The 17,910-nt window shown below is 40.9% G+C and overlaps 3 protein-coding genes across 3 annotated transcripts; 2 read left to right on the top strand and 1 right to left on the bottom strand.

Moving 5' to 3' along the window:
• Positions 1 to 969: 969 nt before the first annotated feature.
• On the bottom strand, positions 970 to 7,130 carry Cbr-glp-1 (the record flags this gene model as incomplete). Its single annotated transcript, XM_045244364.1, has 9 exons — positions 970 to 1,095; positions 1,414 to 2,898; positions 2,948 to 3,686; positions 3,736 to 3,979; positions 4,028 to 4,933; positions 5,303 to 5,470; positions 5,836 to 5,914; positions 6,819 to 6,923; positions 7,002 to 7,130. 9 exons carry the CDS (start codon positions 7,128 to 7,130, stop codon positions 970 to 972), a joined length of 3,981 nt encoding a protein of 1,326 aa, XP_045093315.1.
• Positions 7,131 to 8,610: 1,480 nt separating this feature from the next.
• On the top strand, positions 8,611 to 11,304 carry CBG06810 (the record flags this gene model as incomplete). Its single annotated transcript, XM_002642367.1, has 7 exons — positions 8,611 to 8,665; positions 8,717 to 8,825; positions 8,962 to 9,253; positions 9,298 to 10,200; positions 10,248 to 10,402; positions 10,503 to 10,740; positions 11,230 to 11,304. 7 exons carry the CDS (start codon positions 8,611 to 8,613, stop codon positions 11,302 to 11,304), a joined length of 1,827 nt encoding a protein of 608 aa, XP_002642413.1.
• Positions 11,305 to 11,680: 376 nt separating this feature from the next.
• Positions 11,681 to 13,853, top strand: CBG26009 (the record flags this gene model as incomplete). Its single annotated transcript, XM_045244363.1, has 4 exons — positions 11,681 to 11,773; positions 11,975 to 12,221; positions 12,274 to 12,766; positions 13,646 to 13,853. The coding sequence occupies 4 exons, from the start codon at positions 11,681 to 11,683 to the stop codon at positions 13,851 to 13,853; spliced, it is 1,041 nt and encodes a 346-aa protein (XP_045098579.1).
• Between the last annotated feature and the right edge of the window lie 4,057 nt (positions 13,854 to 17,910).

The raw sequence follows: 17,910 nt of genomic DNA, 5'->3' as shown, positions 1-17,910 counted from the left end.
TTTTTTTGAGCTATATAACTCCTAGAAATGTCAAAAACTGAAAGAGGAGATAGATTTTTTCTGTAAAAAACTTTCAAAATGACCATTTTTGACATTTTTTCTTCCGGAAAACGACCATACATGAATCCATAACCACTAATTAATTTTTTAAGAATCATTTGAATCACCTTGGAACTCCACAAAATCAGATGAAAAATTCTGAAATTATGGTTTTAGACTTGCAATTGTGATCGCGCCAATTTTTTTTTTCTGTAGATCAAAAATTAATTTGCAGTTCGGAATTGTTCTGTGGGAGAGCGTTCTCTGTGGTATTTTCATCGAAGTTTCCTATTTTTTCTATTAATTTGAGAAGAAAAAACAGGAATTTTCTTTTTTTTTCAATTTAGAGCATATTTTTCAAAAATTTCGAAAAAATTTTTTTTTCCATTTTTTCAAGGATAATCCGAGTTCCATGTCGTCTCTCACTTCATGTTTCCAACCACTTCACCTGCAAATGACATTCCGATTCACAAGATTTAAACAAAATACGAATTTATTAGATGTTTCGAGTAGGGAGGGGACAGAAATATTGATCATCACAAATTTTGCAAGGAAAAACCAAAAAGTTGACAAATTAAAAAGATGAACAAAGAAAGAAAAAACAAGACAAAAACTGGTATAAATGAAGAGAATGTTTGAGAAATAGGGCAACTTATATGACTCTTAATCTGTTCTATTTGGGGGGATAATAGTAATAATTATTCGACAACTTATAGTTAATTAATCTAGAATATAAAGTCAACAATTAACCCGAAAATAAATAGAGACAATTACTCTGTATAGGGAACGAGATACTTGGGGGAAAGATCGGGGAGCAGGGGGGAAGTGGTGAGATGTACGTATTCTAAGGACGCCGCACTGAAGCGGATATGGGGCAATCGGGATAGAGGGGAAGTGACAAGAATTCGCAGGGGAGAGAAAATGCAACTTTTAGCAATAAAACGATCCATCGTGTGGTGGCTCATAATGTCCCGGTGATGTGCTGGAACCACTTGAGTTCGATGGAGGACCATAGTAGGTGGTTGGCTGTGGTGTTGGATACCAAATTGGTTGAACCTGAAAGAAAATAGTTTTTTTTAGATTGAAGGGGAAACCCTATATTTTTTTAACGGAGACTCCAACCAAAAAGTATACCAAAAAATCGAAAAATCTCTTCAAAACACGGAAAATCTTAGTTCTTGTCCAATTGTTAAAGCTTCTGGAAGGTTCTGGAATGGGATTTCGAATGAAGCTTACCGAACTTTTTAGAAGTTCAGAATTGACCTTGTTCAGCGATTTTTTCGAGGTTTTTCGAATTTTTTTTCTTCATTTTTATGGGAATCTATACGATTTTCCGCACAAAATAAAGCAAATTTTGGAAAAAGATATTCTTACCATATCCGGATTATACACAAATTCTGGCGTCGACGCGTTCGACATATTCATCGGAAAATAGTGTGGCGACGGTGACGAGAACGATCCATCCGAGTGTGGAGGCGTCAAATGGTTCGTTTCTTGAATCATAGGAGTCTTCTTTGATCCATTCCTCTTCACTTTCTTCATTGTCTGTCTTCCTCCTTTTGTATTCGCAGACTCTCGATTCTTACAAACACGGCTACGTGGATCTGGTTGTGGTACTTCAGGAAGATAGTTGTTCTTGTTGCTCAAAAACGCCACAACATCGTGATGAAAAGCGTCCTGAGCGTATTGGCTGGCCGTCTTCTCAAAACCATCCACAATGGTGACACTCGCTCCTCGACACGCCAGAATCTTGACACTTTTCAAGTTTCCTTCCTTCGCAGCCAACATCATCGGCGTCATTCCCTTCTCGTCTTGCTTATCCTTATTCGAGTTCATCGTCACCAGGAAATCGACCATCTGCGTGTTATCCGAGAGTGCTGCGTAGTGAAGCGCAGTCCTTCCGTGATACTTATCCGTATCCCTCCGTTCCGATCCATCACAGTCTATCTTTGCTCCTTTTTTCAGCAGAAGCTCAGCCATTTCAGTTCCACCGAAACCTCCAGCAGTCATCATCAGTGCCGTTCGTCCATTCCGATCCAACTCGTCAATCTCGTCAACCATTCGAGGATCCCTCAGCAAGTTCGTCATCATTCGAACATCCCTGTTAGCTGTGGCTTCGTGGAGAGCCGATCGTTCGGACTTATTGAAGATTGTTGGATTCGCGCCTCGTTTCATCATAAGTGACACCAAGCGAACTCGCCGTGCACGAACCGCGAACATCAGAGGGGTGTCCTCGTTGAAGTCCCGAGCATTGACATCAGCTCCAGCGTCCAGGCACTTGAGACACTCTGATGTAATCTGATCCTCCGGTTTTCCATTCGAATTACCAGCTATCCAATGGAGAACCTGTCGACGATAAATCGTATCCGTAATCTTAACAGACTCGGCGGTGATCGGCTCGGTTATTGGGGCAGAGCTAGCGGCTTGAACGTGGAGAGTAATGTGCTCCGGACGAAGGATTTCTTCTGGGATATCAGCAGGAACCGCATAATCTCCAATGACTCCATTCGCCAGCGTCCTGGGATAAATCTCTTGATATAATCCACCATCCGAATAATCGACACGTGGCTTTTTGGCTGCGTTGACGTGGTGCATACTGTGTTCCAGAAGAGAGCTTTGACAGAGCAACGACTCCATCGGAGGAGGCATCCATACCGGCGCGTGGATGATCCGTCGCTTCCGACTTCTCTCGGGTTCTCCGGCTCGAACAACGACTCCAGCGACGACAGTTCCTAGCGCTAGGAATGCGACGAGTGCGATTAGAAGGATTTGGTTTCGAGACCAGCTGACAGGTCCTTCGTGTCTTCTGGGAGCGGCTACCATCGCTTCAGTGATGGAGAATCCTAGAGATTGGCGACCCTGGAAGATAGTGGATAAATTTATGATTCTGGAAACAAGAAAAACTCACATTCGATTTGATCAATCCAGCTGCAATCAAATTCACAACGCTCTGAGCAGTGGAGAATCGACACGTGGATTTTGGCTGACATATCTCCTCCACCTCAAGATACAAAACGACTCCAACGATTCCAACATTCCGATATCTTCTGATATGATGGGAGAGTACTTTCTGTTGCTCCAGCTTCTCCGCGTCCATCTTCAGTCTCTCCGTCTCCGACTCTCCATCCCATTTGAACACCAGCGGTCCCGATTCGTCCTTCTGAATTCGTACGGCCGCTCGAAGTTGCGTACTAATCTCCATCAGAGTTTCTCCTCCAGTCTCTCGGAAAACCAATGGATCGATTTGAATTACGATTCGGATGTCATTCAGAATCATGGCTCCTGTTCCATTATTACAGTCACCACCATCGAAACCACATCCAACGAAGCTACACGCGTAGTCACATTCTCCATTGCCACGCTTTTTGATACAGTAGTCTCTGATATATTCCGGACAGTGGTAGAGTTCCGATTGGCAATCCATCCCATCGTAGAGACATTTCTCGTTGTTGCACTCTGGATTACAGATTCCGTCTGCAAACGAACGGGCGCATTTTGCAGGGTACATGCATCTGGAGAACGGTTGTTGTCCTCCGGAACAGTCTCCACCGTCGAACTGACACTCTGCATAGTTACAGTCTTCATCACAGATTCCATTGCCCGCCAGAGCTTTGCAATTCTTCTTCTTGCACAGTTCACGGAACATACTGAAAATAAGATTTCTGATTTACAAGCTCATTGATAAAAAACACTAACATCTCCTTGCTCTTATCGATTTCAACCTTCTCCTGACACCTGGTTCCAGTGTATCCGTACATGCACTCGCAGGTTCCATCGGTTCCATTGCACACTCCACCGTTTTTACAGGGGTTTTGCTTGCAATCGAGTCGTTCCATGATCTCACAATAATCTCCGGAGTATCCAAGAGGACAGGCACAAGTCATGGTGTTGTTATCCATTCGACAGAATCCACCGTTGGCGCACGTCGTTGTGGCACATCCTGAAAATTTTAGAAGAGTTAGAACTCCATTTTTCTCAAAGCACTTACGCAATCGTCGATCACAATTGAGTCCGTAGAATCCAGGTGGACAAATGCATGCGTATCCATCACCATAGTCTACACATTTTCCATCGTTCATGCACGGATTGTGATCACAGGACACTTCCATTGGGAGCACCGCCGTCCGATTGAGTTCGCATCGATCGCCGGTGAACGACGGAGGACATTTACAGAATCCACCATTGCACACGCCTCCGTTATAGCACATTCCATTGGTCCGTGAGCAGTGAGGACGATCCAGGAGCAATGAGCAATTATATCCACCTTTGCCGGGTGGACACGCCTTCTCGCACTTCTGTCCCATAAATCCTGGAGGGCAGGAACAAACTGGAGTCTGATCCGGGAGGTGGTCGCACGATCCTCCATTTTTACACCCGTACGATTCACACATGTTTACTGGATGCTGACAGTTGGTTCCAGTGAATCCAGGCTTACAGGCACAAACGAAGGATCCTGCGAGATTGTAACATGTTCCATGGGCACCACACATGTCGCCTTGAAGACACTCATTCTTATCCTTCGTGCAGAATTCTCCCTCGTATCCCTCGTCGCATTGACACTCGAAACTCTTATCAGCGGAGAACGTGTCGATGCATTTTCCATGGTTACAGATGCCTTCTCCCATCAGTGTGCAATTGGTGATCTCACAGAATGCACCGCCTCTTCCTGGTGGACACGCACAGATGTATCCGTTCACATTGTTCACACACTGTGATCCTGTCTTGCAGTTGTGATTCACGCAGTGATCCTTTCCGATTTCACAATACGATCCGCCGAATCCATCGTTGCAAATGCATTGGAATCCGCCGGAGAACGGGAAGCACTTTCCATTGCCACATGGCTCGTTCAGGCATGGATTCTCCTCAGACGTCAGTTTGTTGGCACAGTTTGGTCCTGAAAATTGAAGTTTTTGGAAAATTTCGATCAAATTTGAATCATTTTTCGCCGGAAGTTTGTTTTTTCTTCTCGTTTTTTGTTCCGATTCCTCGAATTCACACCTCATTAAATCGCCGCGAACAAAGTGACAAAAAACCAAATACCGTAGCGCACATGAGAGAATTTTTGGAAATTTTTTTTGGCTGATTTTGAAATTTTTTAATTCTAAAAATATCATTTTTCGACCTCGAAAATATCTCAAAAACCGGCCTTTTCCCCCCGAAAATCGCTCAACGGTAATTTAATACTCCTTCTCAAAATTTTTCGAAAATTGAGACTCATGTGCTTTTAAATGGTTACGGTATTTGAATTTTTGTCATATTTGGCGATTTTTGCACAGAACAAGGAAACGAAAGGAGAAAAATACAACAAAAATTAGATTTCCGGCGAAAAATGTTCCGAAATTTTTGTCTCGACTGTCTGCGTCTCCTCGATCTCGATCTCTCTCACCTCCAAATCCTTTCGGACAGATCTTCTTGCCATTCGGGTCGCAATCTGGAAAAATTTGTCAATTTTTTTCATTTTTCCCATAACCCTATTTTGATTTTTAGGGTTTTTAGGTCAAAACCGAACATTGGGTAATAAATCGCGACCAATTAATCAGTTGTTTTGGGAGAGCGGGGCCGCGCCATCCCTAAAAATTGATGACCGTCGATTTGTTATACCTCGAAGAATTATTATGTGACCAGTCGCGTGCATATTAGACCTAATTTTTCGAATTTTCGACAAAATTCCCACCGGAAAAAAATTCGGGCGGCACAAAATCAAAAAGACCAAAAAAGACACTCTTATGATGGATGACGCAATTCTCTACGCCGCCAAAAGGAGCGGCAGCTGCAAAAATTCAAAATCCGCTGTACCTTTGCAAATGCAACGTGGATTCTTCCCAAACGCATCAAATCCGCACTTCTCGTCGTCGTCACACTGCAGACTGCACTCCTTCTCGCAGTACTCGCCACCGTATCCGTTGTCGCATCTGGAAAGAAAAAGTTAGATGGGGGGGGGGGGGTTGTAAATTATATGTGTATGCTCTTGTTGTGTTGTGCTAATCAAATTGGCAGTGTCACCATAAAAAAGATACCGACAGAGCTGCGAACCTGGCTGTAAAACTGGGGGAGTTGTAAAACAGGTAGCCATAGGAAAAACCGTCGGAAACCCAACTTTTTTGAATTTGGCGCCAAATTCCGGGCGTTTAAGCCGAAGCCTAGAACTTTCAAAAAAAAAATCTTTGAAAAAAGTGAAAATTTCGCTGATTTTCTCGAATTTCAGCAATTTTTAATTGATTTTTTATTCAAAATTCTTCGAAATTTATAGGCCCAGGCCGGAATGACTTGTTCCCCTTCCACTGGGACATCCGAAAAAAAACGCCAAATTAAAAAAAAATTCGGCCAAAAATATCATTTTGTGAGCTAAACTACAAAAACTCGCTTTTCGCCAGCTCAAAAATCCGAAAATTCTCCAAAAATCGCTATGCTTCTGGCCCTCTAATCAGCTTCATTTCTACTCACTTTCCCCCAAAAAACCCACATAAACCTCCCCCAGTATCTTTTCCACCCGTTCCTTCTCCCCAAGATTTACGATATTCCTAAGTCTCCTGCTGTTCGTCGTCCCCCGATAGCCGTCAAGCAGCACGGAATTGAAAATCGGAACTTGAAAATCGGAAATTGAAAATCGGAATTTCTAATGAAGAAGAAGAAAACAAGGGCGGTCAATTTGGAGAGACAATACGGGTATCAAATCGACAAAATATCGGGGGTTGGGATCTTGAAAATCTAAATTTTGAGCTGAAAATCCATTCGACACCTTCAAATTCCAATGTAGGACTTTCCCATGGCCAAGGAACACCTGCCACAACTTCCTGTTTCATTTTTTTGTTTTGTTTCCCTGGCATGGTTGATGGGAACGACATGGGAAAGGATTCAGGAGCGCAAGGTAGCCTAGAAGTGGACTTTTGATTTCTACACAATTGATTTCTACACAATTCCGCTGGACTGGATTCTTACCTGCACCAATATCCGTTCGCTGCCTCCTCATCCATACACTTTCCGTGCGGTGCACACGTGTCGCCATCCGAACACGATCCGCCGATGATCTGTGCCAGAGATCCGGAGCTGAGGAGCAGCAGCAGTGATGGTAGTAGCCAAAATCCTCGCATTTTTATTGAGATTTATGATCTTGAGATTCGAGTTTTATTAGTATTGACAGTGGTTATTGTACATGAATCTGCAATTTTAAGAGATTTTTAGAAGAGAAGACGTTCCGGAAGAAATGAGGAAACGAGAAAAAACGACGAGGATAATGAGAATGACAAATGGGGAGATGGCGACAGTGGCTGGTGGCATTCTCCGCCCACTTTCTGGGTGGCGAGGAAGTGAATGGGCGGTCGAAAAACGTCGAAAAACCTCCCTTTCTCGAGAAAAAACGGAGAAAAAAACGAACAGGAATTCCTCAATGATTACATTATTTTATTGCCCAAAGACTATCTAAGTGTGGGTTTTATGGGCTTTCCATTGATCATTTCCGTGGAGAAAGCAGGATATTAGCGAGAAAAGTACAAAAAAGGCCTAAAAGCGAGAGAAATGGCTTGAAACCTAATTTTTCGCGGGTTTGAAATTCAAATTCTCCTGCTTTGGCGCTGCTGAAAACATTTTCGTACGCAGTACGCAAAGCCAAAATTGCTTACCGTACCACTGCAGACAGTAATCCTTTGAAATTTTTCATGATTTTTTTTGATATATTTATCGAATATTTGCCGTTCAAAGTGGCTGTTAACTGGAAAATGTTTGCCAAAAATACAAAATAAAATATATAAAATACAGTATTCTCACCAAACAAATAGTTTTTTATTCGAATACAGACATGTTTATACATCATGAAAAATAAATATTGCCGGCAGCGCATCTGATAATCTGATAAACGAAAGAAAAAAGGACAAAAAAGCCGAAGTGCTAAATCGATCAAGATGGAATAATTTTTCTCCGGGGAAGTATATGAATACGCGTACCTAGACATGTAATGTTTTTATTTTGAGAAGGGCTATGTTTTGTTTTGTAAGGGGAGGTGGGTAATGCATAATATATGTAAAAAAAAACATTTGAAATCACAACAAAAATTATGAGAAGTCTGAAGAAGTTGTCAAGGTCGTCGGACTACTTCCAAGACAAATTCTGAAAAAATATCTGAAAATCTGAATAAAAAATTATTTTCACTATTTTCAGAGTTTTTCCTCAAAATTTGTTTCAAAATTTGTGGATTTTTTTAAACTTATTCAATTTATCACCATTAACCTTTTAACAATTCCTGATTTTTTGCAATTCTTCAAGAAAAAAAAATCAAATTCAAACTTCCCTCCATTTTCTCCCGCAACGATGCTCCGCGATCCCGCTTGCGCGTTGTTTAGCGGATCACTCGCCGAGTTTTCACCGGCTTATCAGCCAACTTTCCATCAAACTTGTTGTCAGTTTTTTATGATTTCAACGATTTTCAGAATAAAGAATATCTTTAAAATCTGATTTTCTTATTAAAACCCTTGTAAATTTGATTTTTAGGCCGTTTTGTTCATCTGAAAATTAGCTTTTTAATTTGCACTGCTCCAAGCTCAAATTTCAGTTTTTTTAGTATTTTTTCTTTCAGTAATGTTTCGTCACGTAGCTCAAAATTTGGGCTCTAAGAGCACCTCTATTCAGACATGTGAGTTTGATGGCTTGTTTCAAAGAAAAACTCTAAATTCTTAAATTTCAGGCCGCGGTTTGAGAACTCGCTGGGAGCGCGGATACCTCAAGGATCTTTACCACCGTCGTCAGATTCTCGGAGCCGATCCTGAAGTTTCCAGATCTTCCTATCCAAATTGGTGAGTTTTATATTTGACAAAAATGTGTTCCTAACTTGTACGAAAGCCAATTTCCCTCTCTAAATGTGCAAATTTATTCAACATGCTTGATATTAAAAAAGCTGTTGAAAAGTCGTTTTCTAACCCATATCCATAGCTCGGTGCAAGTGCGAAATCATCACTGCGCTGGTGACAAATTCACTCAACAATGGGCACCTATCAAAACTGGAATCGACAATTCTTCCGACGATTTTTCCGCTAACAACTCGGAAATGAAGGTTCTCGTGGACGATTTGAAGGCGAAAATCGCTAAAATCGAACAAGCAGGAGGAGAGAAAGCAGTGAAACTTCATAGAAGCCGTGGAAAAATGCTCGCCAGAGAGAGAATCGATGGGCTAGTCGATTCTGGATCTCCATTCCTCGAGTTTTCTCAACTCGCCGGTTATGAGGTAGGACCCTTCTTTCTAGTGCGATATTGATAATATGCTTTCAGATGTACGGAAAAGAAGAGGTGCCATCCGGTGGAATTCTCACTGGAATCGGAATAGTTTCCGGAAGAGTCTGTGTGATTGTTGCCAATGATGCTACAGTTAAAGGAGGAACCTACTACCCAATCACCGTTAAAAAGCATCTTCGTGCTCAGGAAATCGCTCGCGAGAACAATCTTCCATGCATCTACCTCGTCGATTCCGGAGGCGCCAATTTGCCACGTCAAGCTGATATTTTCGCCGACAGTCAGCATTTTGGACGAATTTTCTATAACCAAGCGACCATGAGCAGTCAAGGAATCCCTCAACTTGCAGTTGTAATGGGAAGCTGTACTGCTGGAGGAGCCTACGTTCCAGCTATGTCTGATCAAGCCATTATTGTAAAAGGAACCGGAACTGTGTTCCTTGGAGGACCACCACTAGTCAAGGCTGCTACTGGAGAGGAAATTTCAGCTGAAGAGCTCGGTGGAGCAGATTTGCATTGTGGAGAATCGGGAGTAACTGATTATTATGCTCATAACGATCAACATGCGCTCTACTTGGCTAGAAGTTGTATTGCTGGACTTCCACCAGTCGAGGAGCAGATGACCTTCAATCCTAATGCTGATGAGCCACTATACCCAGCTGATGAAATCTACGGAATCGTTGGTTCCAACCTCAAAAAGACCTACGACGTCCGTGAAGTCATCGCTCGTATCGTCGACGGCTCCAGATTCCACGAATTCAAGGAGCGGTACGGAGAGACTCTCGTCACAGGATTCGCCACAATTTACGGTCAACGTGTCGGTATTCTCGCGAATAACGGAGTGCTATTCGCAGAGAGTGCCATGAAGGGAGCCCATTTCATTGAACTATGCTGTCAACGGAAGATTCCACTGCTTTTCCTTCAAAATATCACTGGATTCATGGTAAACTTCGCGGAATTTTGGGATCTTTATAACTAGCTAGATTGCAGGTCGGAAGAGACGCCGAAGCCGGTGGAATCGCCAAGCATGGAGCTAAACTTGTTACGGCGGTGGCATGTGCCAATGTTCCAAAGATTACAGTGTTGGTTGGAGGATCCTATGGAGCTGGAAACTATGGAATGTGTGGAAGAGGATATAGTCCAAGGTAAGACTTGTGTGAAAAAGAAGCACCTATGTAGCAGGCACAACAACCTCACGACCTAAACTGATAATGAGCACTCGATTAACATGCAAATTGAATTCAGATACGTGTTCATGTGGCCAAACTCTCGAATCTCTGTAATGGGTGGTGAGCAAGCGGCGAACGTGTTGTCGACAGTTCAAAAAGAGAAAAAGAAAAGAGAAGGAGCCGAGTGGACGGATCAACAGGACCAGGATCTTCGCAGGCCTGTTGAGGAGAAATTCGAGAAGGAAGGACACCCGTATTTCGCGTCCGCCCGTCTATGGGATGATGGAGTTATCGATCCAAAGGATACGAGAAAGGTTGGTTAAAGGAGGCGAGACAGCAAAAATTTCGGGGGACAGTTTGGGGGACGAAATCGCGGCGCGCTTATGTAGGCCATCGGTCGGCAGGCGCCTTCGCGCACCCCGTAGCTCAGCCGGTAGCGGCGCTGTACCCCTGAGCTGCCGGTCATGAGTTCAACTCCTCATGGGGGTTCTCTAGGCAAAATATCAGAAAAACTTTTTTAAATGTCTGGCCCCCTTTAAGGACATTGGAATTTTAGGTCTAATGCTGCGTTCAAAACTTTCAAATCTGGGATTTCTGGGCTCGGAAAGCAGTCCAAACCGTTGTCCAGATTCCAAAAAGGTGTACGGTCTCACTGGTTTCAACTGCGCGAATTAGAAATTATGAGGATCTAGGCGTCAATTTGGAATTCTTTCTGGGCACAGAAATCCCAGATTTGATCCCATCGGAAGCGGCATAAACATCATGAATTCTTCAAAACTATGTAAATATATAATTTTTTCCAGGTCCTCGGCCTCGCCTTTCAATCCACCCTTCAAAAGCCGATTCCTGACACCAAATTCGGTGTTTTCCGCATGTAAACCCCGCCCACTCCTATCGTTGTGAGATTCTTCGATTTTACGGATTCCCTCCTCAATCATTTAAAGTAGAGCTTTTGTCTGCGGTACGGTCAAACTATGTAGATTTAGATTTTTTTGTTTTTTGCTTTTATCATTTCCGAGTGCCTTTGTTATCTTTTAGGAATTCAATTATTGCTTCTTATATAAAGAATAAAACATTTTTATTATTTGTCCTCTGATTCTCTCTGATTCACTGATTCGTCACCCTTTGATTTTTTTTTGGTTTTGTTGCTGTAAATGATTCACCACAAAATATGATGCACACTTGAGAAATTGGCTTTCGCACTAGGAGAAAAATTGGAAAATTAGTATAGAAACAACGAAAAAATCAATGAAAATGTGCACATTTTTCAGGGACTACAACAGCGAACTCTTCGCATTCGGCCATCGAATCGGAGCACCGGAGATCTCGGAAAACGATTATGTCAAGGTTTGTGACGATTTTTGATTTGAAAAATCTAAAAACTGGTTTTTCGAAAATACGAAATTCCTATTTTTCATCGATTATCCGGTTTTAGAGGATTGGAAATTTCGAAGAAATCCCTCTTTTTGAGATCAAAAGTCTGAAATATCCAATTTTCGAAAATCGGAAAATTATATTCTATAAACTCTAGAATTTTCTAACTTCCAGGCTCTAACCAACGAATCCTTCTTCAAGAGAGCTGACGTGGAACAAGACGTGGAGCGAGCTCAGCCAGGAGCCGAAATCGGCTCAGAACACAATGGAGACCTAGTGAGAAAAGGAGAAGAGAAGCTGTCCACGTGGCTGAAGAGATATCTGAGATTTCATTTGTCGAAAGCGCCAGAAGAATTGATTGAAGCCGTCGATTCGCATCTTCTGGATGATGAGTGTTTGGCTGGAATCGCTAGTCATCTTGGTGAGATTTTCTAGAGTTCTTTTGAGAATTTCAAACATTTAATTTTATTTAGGAATTGACCATCTCGTGCGAACCAAAGAATTCCCCGTAAGCCAACAATCGTCAGCCGATGCTTTCCGTGCTCTCGCCGGCGTGTTTTCCGATGAAAAAGTCAAGAATCTCGTCATCGATTTCATTGTTCCGCAACTTGTTGATATTGATTTTGCTGACATCTACTCCCTTGCCGATCCTCTCGCCGTCCTCACAGACATCCTCAAATCAGAAGGCGTAACTGAAATCGAGCCACGTCTTCTAAGATCCGCCGGAGAGAACAGTGCAGAGCCGATATTCGTGGCGGCCATTTATGCGGATAAGAAGAGAAATGTGGGACAGAGTGCCGGAGAATCAACAGCGATTGCTGTCGATATGGCCGCTCGAGAGGCGTTGTTGAGACTTTGGGATATTACTTCTGACAAAGTGCTCTTCTTTGGAGATCGTGCCGCAAGTGTACCATTGGAACAGTACTCACAACCAAACTACTCATTGACCAAGAAATGCTCACCAGGGTATGCTTTTGCAAATTTGGAGTATAAATTGCAGTGTACAATCGGAGCTGTGGAAGAAAAACGGCGGTGACCGTGGCCGAAGGTCCCACTGCGACAACTACCGTAACCTGAAAATAATTTTTCAAAATTTATTTTCTCCATTTCCGTGCGATTTCAGTCAAATTTTTCACTAATTTCAAAAAGAAAAATAACAGAAAACTCGATGAAAAGTAGTGAAAATTTGAGTAAATATATTCGCGAAATCAAAGTATTTTTAGGTTACTGTAGTTTTTGTTGTGGGACTTTTGGTCATAACCATCGACGTTTCTCTGTTACGTCTTCGGTTTTTTGTACGAGAATAATACTATGCTATATATATCCGAAGGCTCCGCACGAAACTACCGTAACCTGTAAAAATTAAAAATTAACTGTTTTTTCCTTGTTTTCACTGTTTTCCGTCGATTTCCTAAGAATTTTCCCTGTATTAATCGGAAAAGAACATATCTTAAATACGAAAATTGAGAAAAATCTGGAAACTAAAACCAAAAATTTTAAGTTACGGTAGTTTTCGTTCCGGGATCTTCAGCCACGGCCGGCCAAGTTTGTCTTCCACAACTCTGATTTTTTAACGTTTTGGCGGCTTTGAAACTCTTTTTCTTATTTTGGAGAAAAAGGAAAATTCCTTCAATTTCGCAAGTTTTCACTAGGCTCATTCTGGTAATTTGTGTCAATTCATGGCTATTCTAGGTACTTTGAATCCATTTTAAAGTTATTTAGAGTCCGTTTCAGACCTTTTTCAAGCCGAAATTTCGGCTAAAGTTGGGATCATTCTAGGCTATTTTTCGGCTATTTTCGGGCTGATTAGGGTCAATTTTCTTTTCATAAAACACGATTTTCCAGAACAAACACCTCTCTGCTCTCCGATTCAACGACATCCGACCCAACTGACAACCTAATCGAAGACGCCGTCCTCCGATACCGAAACGTCGTCGACGCAGAAGTGGGAAAGAGTTATACGAAGCGATTGCGACACAAATTCTCGCGTGGTTCTCTTGCAAAACGCTCATTCAGATATCTCGTCAAACCGAAACCCTATACTGTTGCTTAATTCCTTTCTAGATCTTTTCTTCAATGTTTTTGTTTCTGTTAAAATAGCGAGTAGTGTGTGTGAGAGTTTTATTTTGTTATACTCTATTTTTCTGTTACTCCCTTTGACTTGTATACAACGAGAAGTGCCTCAAAATGAAGAAGTCGTAATCCCCTTTGACCCCCCAAATTAGCTCACTTCAGTAGAAATTTAATTTGAATTTGTAATGATCTTGTTGTTCTCTTTCTCATCCCTTCTCTTCTTTCTTCTTGTTGCTCTTTGTCCCTTCGGCCATTTGATAAATGATGGCCCTTTTCCCCCTCTCCGCCAGATGGACTCATTTATCTAAGCTCCCCAAGAGCAAGAAGAAGAAGAAAAAGAAGAAGAAGAGATCGATTCCCTTGATAACATAACTTTTCCAGCTTCCCGATGGGAATTCGTATTGTTTATAAGAGACTGGAAATTTTGTGAAAATAGAGAATTGGAATATAAACATAGAGAAATTGGATAGGTGGTTTTGTTTATCAATTCATCAAAATAATCATGGAAAAATTGTAAACGAATGGAATGGAATTGGTGGACTTTGGACTTTGTGGAAGAAGATGATCGAAAATCGGGAATATACGATTTGCGAACTTGGATCGTATAGAATAGTATCCTGGTACAAAAAACCGGAGCTGTGAAAGAGGTGATCGTAACCGAAGGTCTCACCACGACAACGACAACTACAGTAACCTAAAAATAATATTATTTTCCGAGTTTATTTTCTCGTTTTTCACAGCTTTTCTGCTAGAAAAATCGGAAAAATGGCACATTTAATAGCGAAAAAAATTGACTGAAAACGGACAAAAATCGAGAATTTAATTAAAATAAAAATATGTTTAGTTTACGGTAGTTGTCGTTGGGGGACCGTCACGGCCACCGGCATTTCTCTTTCTCAGGTTTTTTTTATTTGTATACTTTTGAAAAACTTCTGCTCCCAATCAAACCATTTTTCAGAATAAGTGCCGGAATACCATATATGTATCGTAGTAGAAGCGCCCTGTTGACGGTTTGGTCTTTTAGAGTGTTTACGGTATCTGAAAATCCATCAGAGTTTTTTCCAATTTTTGCAATTCTCAGAGTTGGAGAATGTTTCTTGCACTCTTCCCCTCTCTCTGATCTCTACATTTTCATCCAACCAACTCCAGAACTTTCTTTGCTATCATCTTTGTATCTTTTCTTATCACCCCAATCACCTTCGACCCCAATTCATTACACTTTGATTATCTTGTGCAAAACCTGATCTGGATGATGAGCTCTTTTAAAAGTTTTCGCTATGTTTTGAACATTTAAAACTTTAGACTACAAACCACAGAACTTCTCATATTTCTTTCTTCGTCTCCTTCGTTCAAATGGCTCCATCACGTGATGCTTTGGTTAACAGAAAGCACAAAAAATAGGAGGAATCAGTGTAAAGATGAATCATTGGAAAAGAAGAAGAGACATGGATTTCAATCAAAAGTGCAAAACTTTTACCACCAGAAGAAGCCAATTGCTCGGGTCAGATCGTAGAATGTTCGATGAAGAGATAGATTTTCAATGAAAAGAGATGATTGGTACCAGGTGCTACATGATACTGCGATTTTCATGACGGATATTCGATCAATCGAGCACGGAAATTGATCGAAAAGATACCACGAAAATGCACTTTTAATTGAAAACGCGGATAAAAAAGTAGGCATTTTCATTAGTGGACTCCCATTGAAAAATTGGGAGCATTGGCTAAAACAGAAGATCACTCTAAACTTGAGCAATATTATCTCAGTTCCTGTCAAAGGTATCAGAAAGTGGCCAACTGATAAATTGTTTATCATAATATCAAAAATGTTTCTTCAATTGACAAATTTGGCACTCTTCTAGAATTACGGAACGAAAAAAAATCACGGAACGAAAAATAAAATCACGGAACGAAAATTTTGGGTAATTCAAAAAAATTGCTATCTTCTTTACTTTGACAAGTAGTATCCGTAATACTAACTTTGGCATCAATTTTACTTTTCCCAATACCCAAAGTATACTAAAAAGGGTATATCAATTTCTTGAGATACGCTAGTTAACAGGTAACATAGGACCTGTAGAACATCTGAAAACTCAGTTTAAAGTTACATCGAGTAGTTATTGAGCTTGCTGACATTTCAGGGTGTTCCAGGTAAAAGAAGCATGGCGTTTCAGCCTAAGCCTGTTGTTGAAAAAAGCTTTCTCAATCCAAAAATATCATCGAATTTTTGAAAAATGAAAAATCCGAGGCAAGAAATTTCATGCCACGATTTCTACTCAATTTGGCCCAAGACTATTCTTATTCCGGACCAAGATTTTGTTCCAAAAAGACTAATTTTGAATTAGAAAAGATTTCTTCAATTATAGGCTTAGGCTGAACCATCATGTTTCCTTCATGTGGGACACCCAAAAAAACCACGGCAAGTTTAATAACTCTGCTTGTTGCAGCCTCTAATCTAACTCTCATATGCCCCATGATCCTCAGAACATCTGCGAAAGGTCTTATATAACCTATTAATCATGTACACTATCAACCAGTGTACCTTAAGGACTCAATATACCACATTTCGGGTGTCATTTTGGATACTGAGCAAAGAAAATGTAATGTCAAAGTTAGATTTCAGGATAGTACTTGAATGAAGGTCCTAGCAATATTTGGATTACCCAAATTTTTCGTTCCGTGATTTTATTTTTCGTTCCATGATTTTTTTTTCGTACCGTGATTTTTTCGTTCCGTGATTTTTCGTTACGTGATTTTTTTTAGATCCGTGATTCTAGAAGAGTGCCACAAATATTTGATATCTTGCATAGAAAATGAGATACTTGAGCTCAAACTTGCCAATGTGGGGGCCCTTCTGTTACAGGTTTTACGGTATCTGTGAGTGGACTGTGGGTGGATTTTGGTCCAAACTTCATGGGACACGCTGAAATTTGCAGGTTGTCCTATAAATATTGAATGCTTGAGAATGTGTTCTTTGGAGGATCTGAAAATATCATTTTCTCTTCTGGGGGTATTCTTCGATATTTCTCCTGCTTCTAAAACTCCGTGCTTAATTCAAAACATTTTATAGAAGGACTTTAGCTTTAACTAGATTTAACTTGCTTTCTGTAACAGTTAGCAAAAAGTAGTCAACTGACCAAGTATTTCTGGTACTGCTAATCATTTTGTCAGTTGATCACTTGTGGATCTTTTCCACAGGAACTGAGATAAATTAGGTCGAAGTTGACAGTTCAGGGAACTTTTTATTACCGGGTTTACAGTAGATGCTCCAATGGAAGCTCACCCTTTACATGTACTTCAAGCTCAATTATCTCGGTTCCTTCAAAAGGTACTATAAAAGTTTAAACTGATAAAGTGCTTATCATAATATCACCAACACAGTATCAGTTGACAGGTTTTTTATATCTCTTATAGGAACCGAGATGATTGAGCTCAAAACTACGACACTGATTTTCATCAAACTTGGGAGTGTCTGTGGAGCATCGGTAAACTATAGAAGTAATAAGTTATTTTTTTCAATTTTACTTGGTTCAAAAAACCTCAAATCGAACTACCGTATACCTCTCTTTTCTACTTTGCCCTTTACCCCCATTGATCACCCCGTAATCCTTCTTCTCCTTCAAACTCATTTTCTTCCCAAGTACTTTGCTCCTTGATACCATAATGTTTCTCTTCACAACAACACCCCCAAACAACAACAACAAAGCCATCTCCATTTCGTTTTCCAAAATGTCTTCTTTGTCTTTAGAACCAACCGACATTTGCATCCAATGTGCCACTATTTGAAAAAGATGGCCATCTGGGATTGGGGAAGACCAAACTTCAGTTACTGGTTAAGAAGAAGAAGAAGACCAGATTGTTGCAGAAAGATGGGAAAATCAGAAATCACATAATAAAAGTGGAGTTTGGTAGCTAAAGAATCGAAAATCTGGATAAATTTATTTGGGAGAGAAACATGAAACTTCCGTCGATGTAGTCAAAGGTTAAATTTACAATTGCTTTTTGAGCTCAATAATGTAGGTTCCTGTCAAAGATACA

The sequence above is a fragment of the Caenorhabditis briggsae genome, assembly GCF_000004555.2.
Source record: "Caenorhabditis briggsae complete genome, chrIII, whole genome shotgun sequence".
NCBI classification, from domain to species: Eukaryota; Metazoa; Nematoda; class Chromadorea; order Rhabditida; family Rhabditidae; genus Caenorhabditis; species Caenorhabditis briggsae.
Note: the sequence above shows the minus strand (reverse complement) of the source record. Positions and strands in the feature narration are given on the sequence as shown.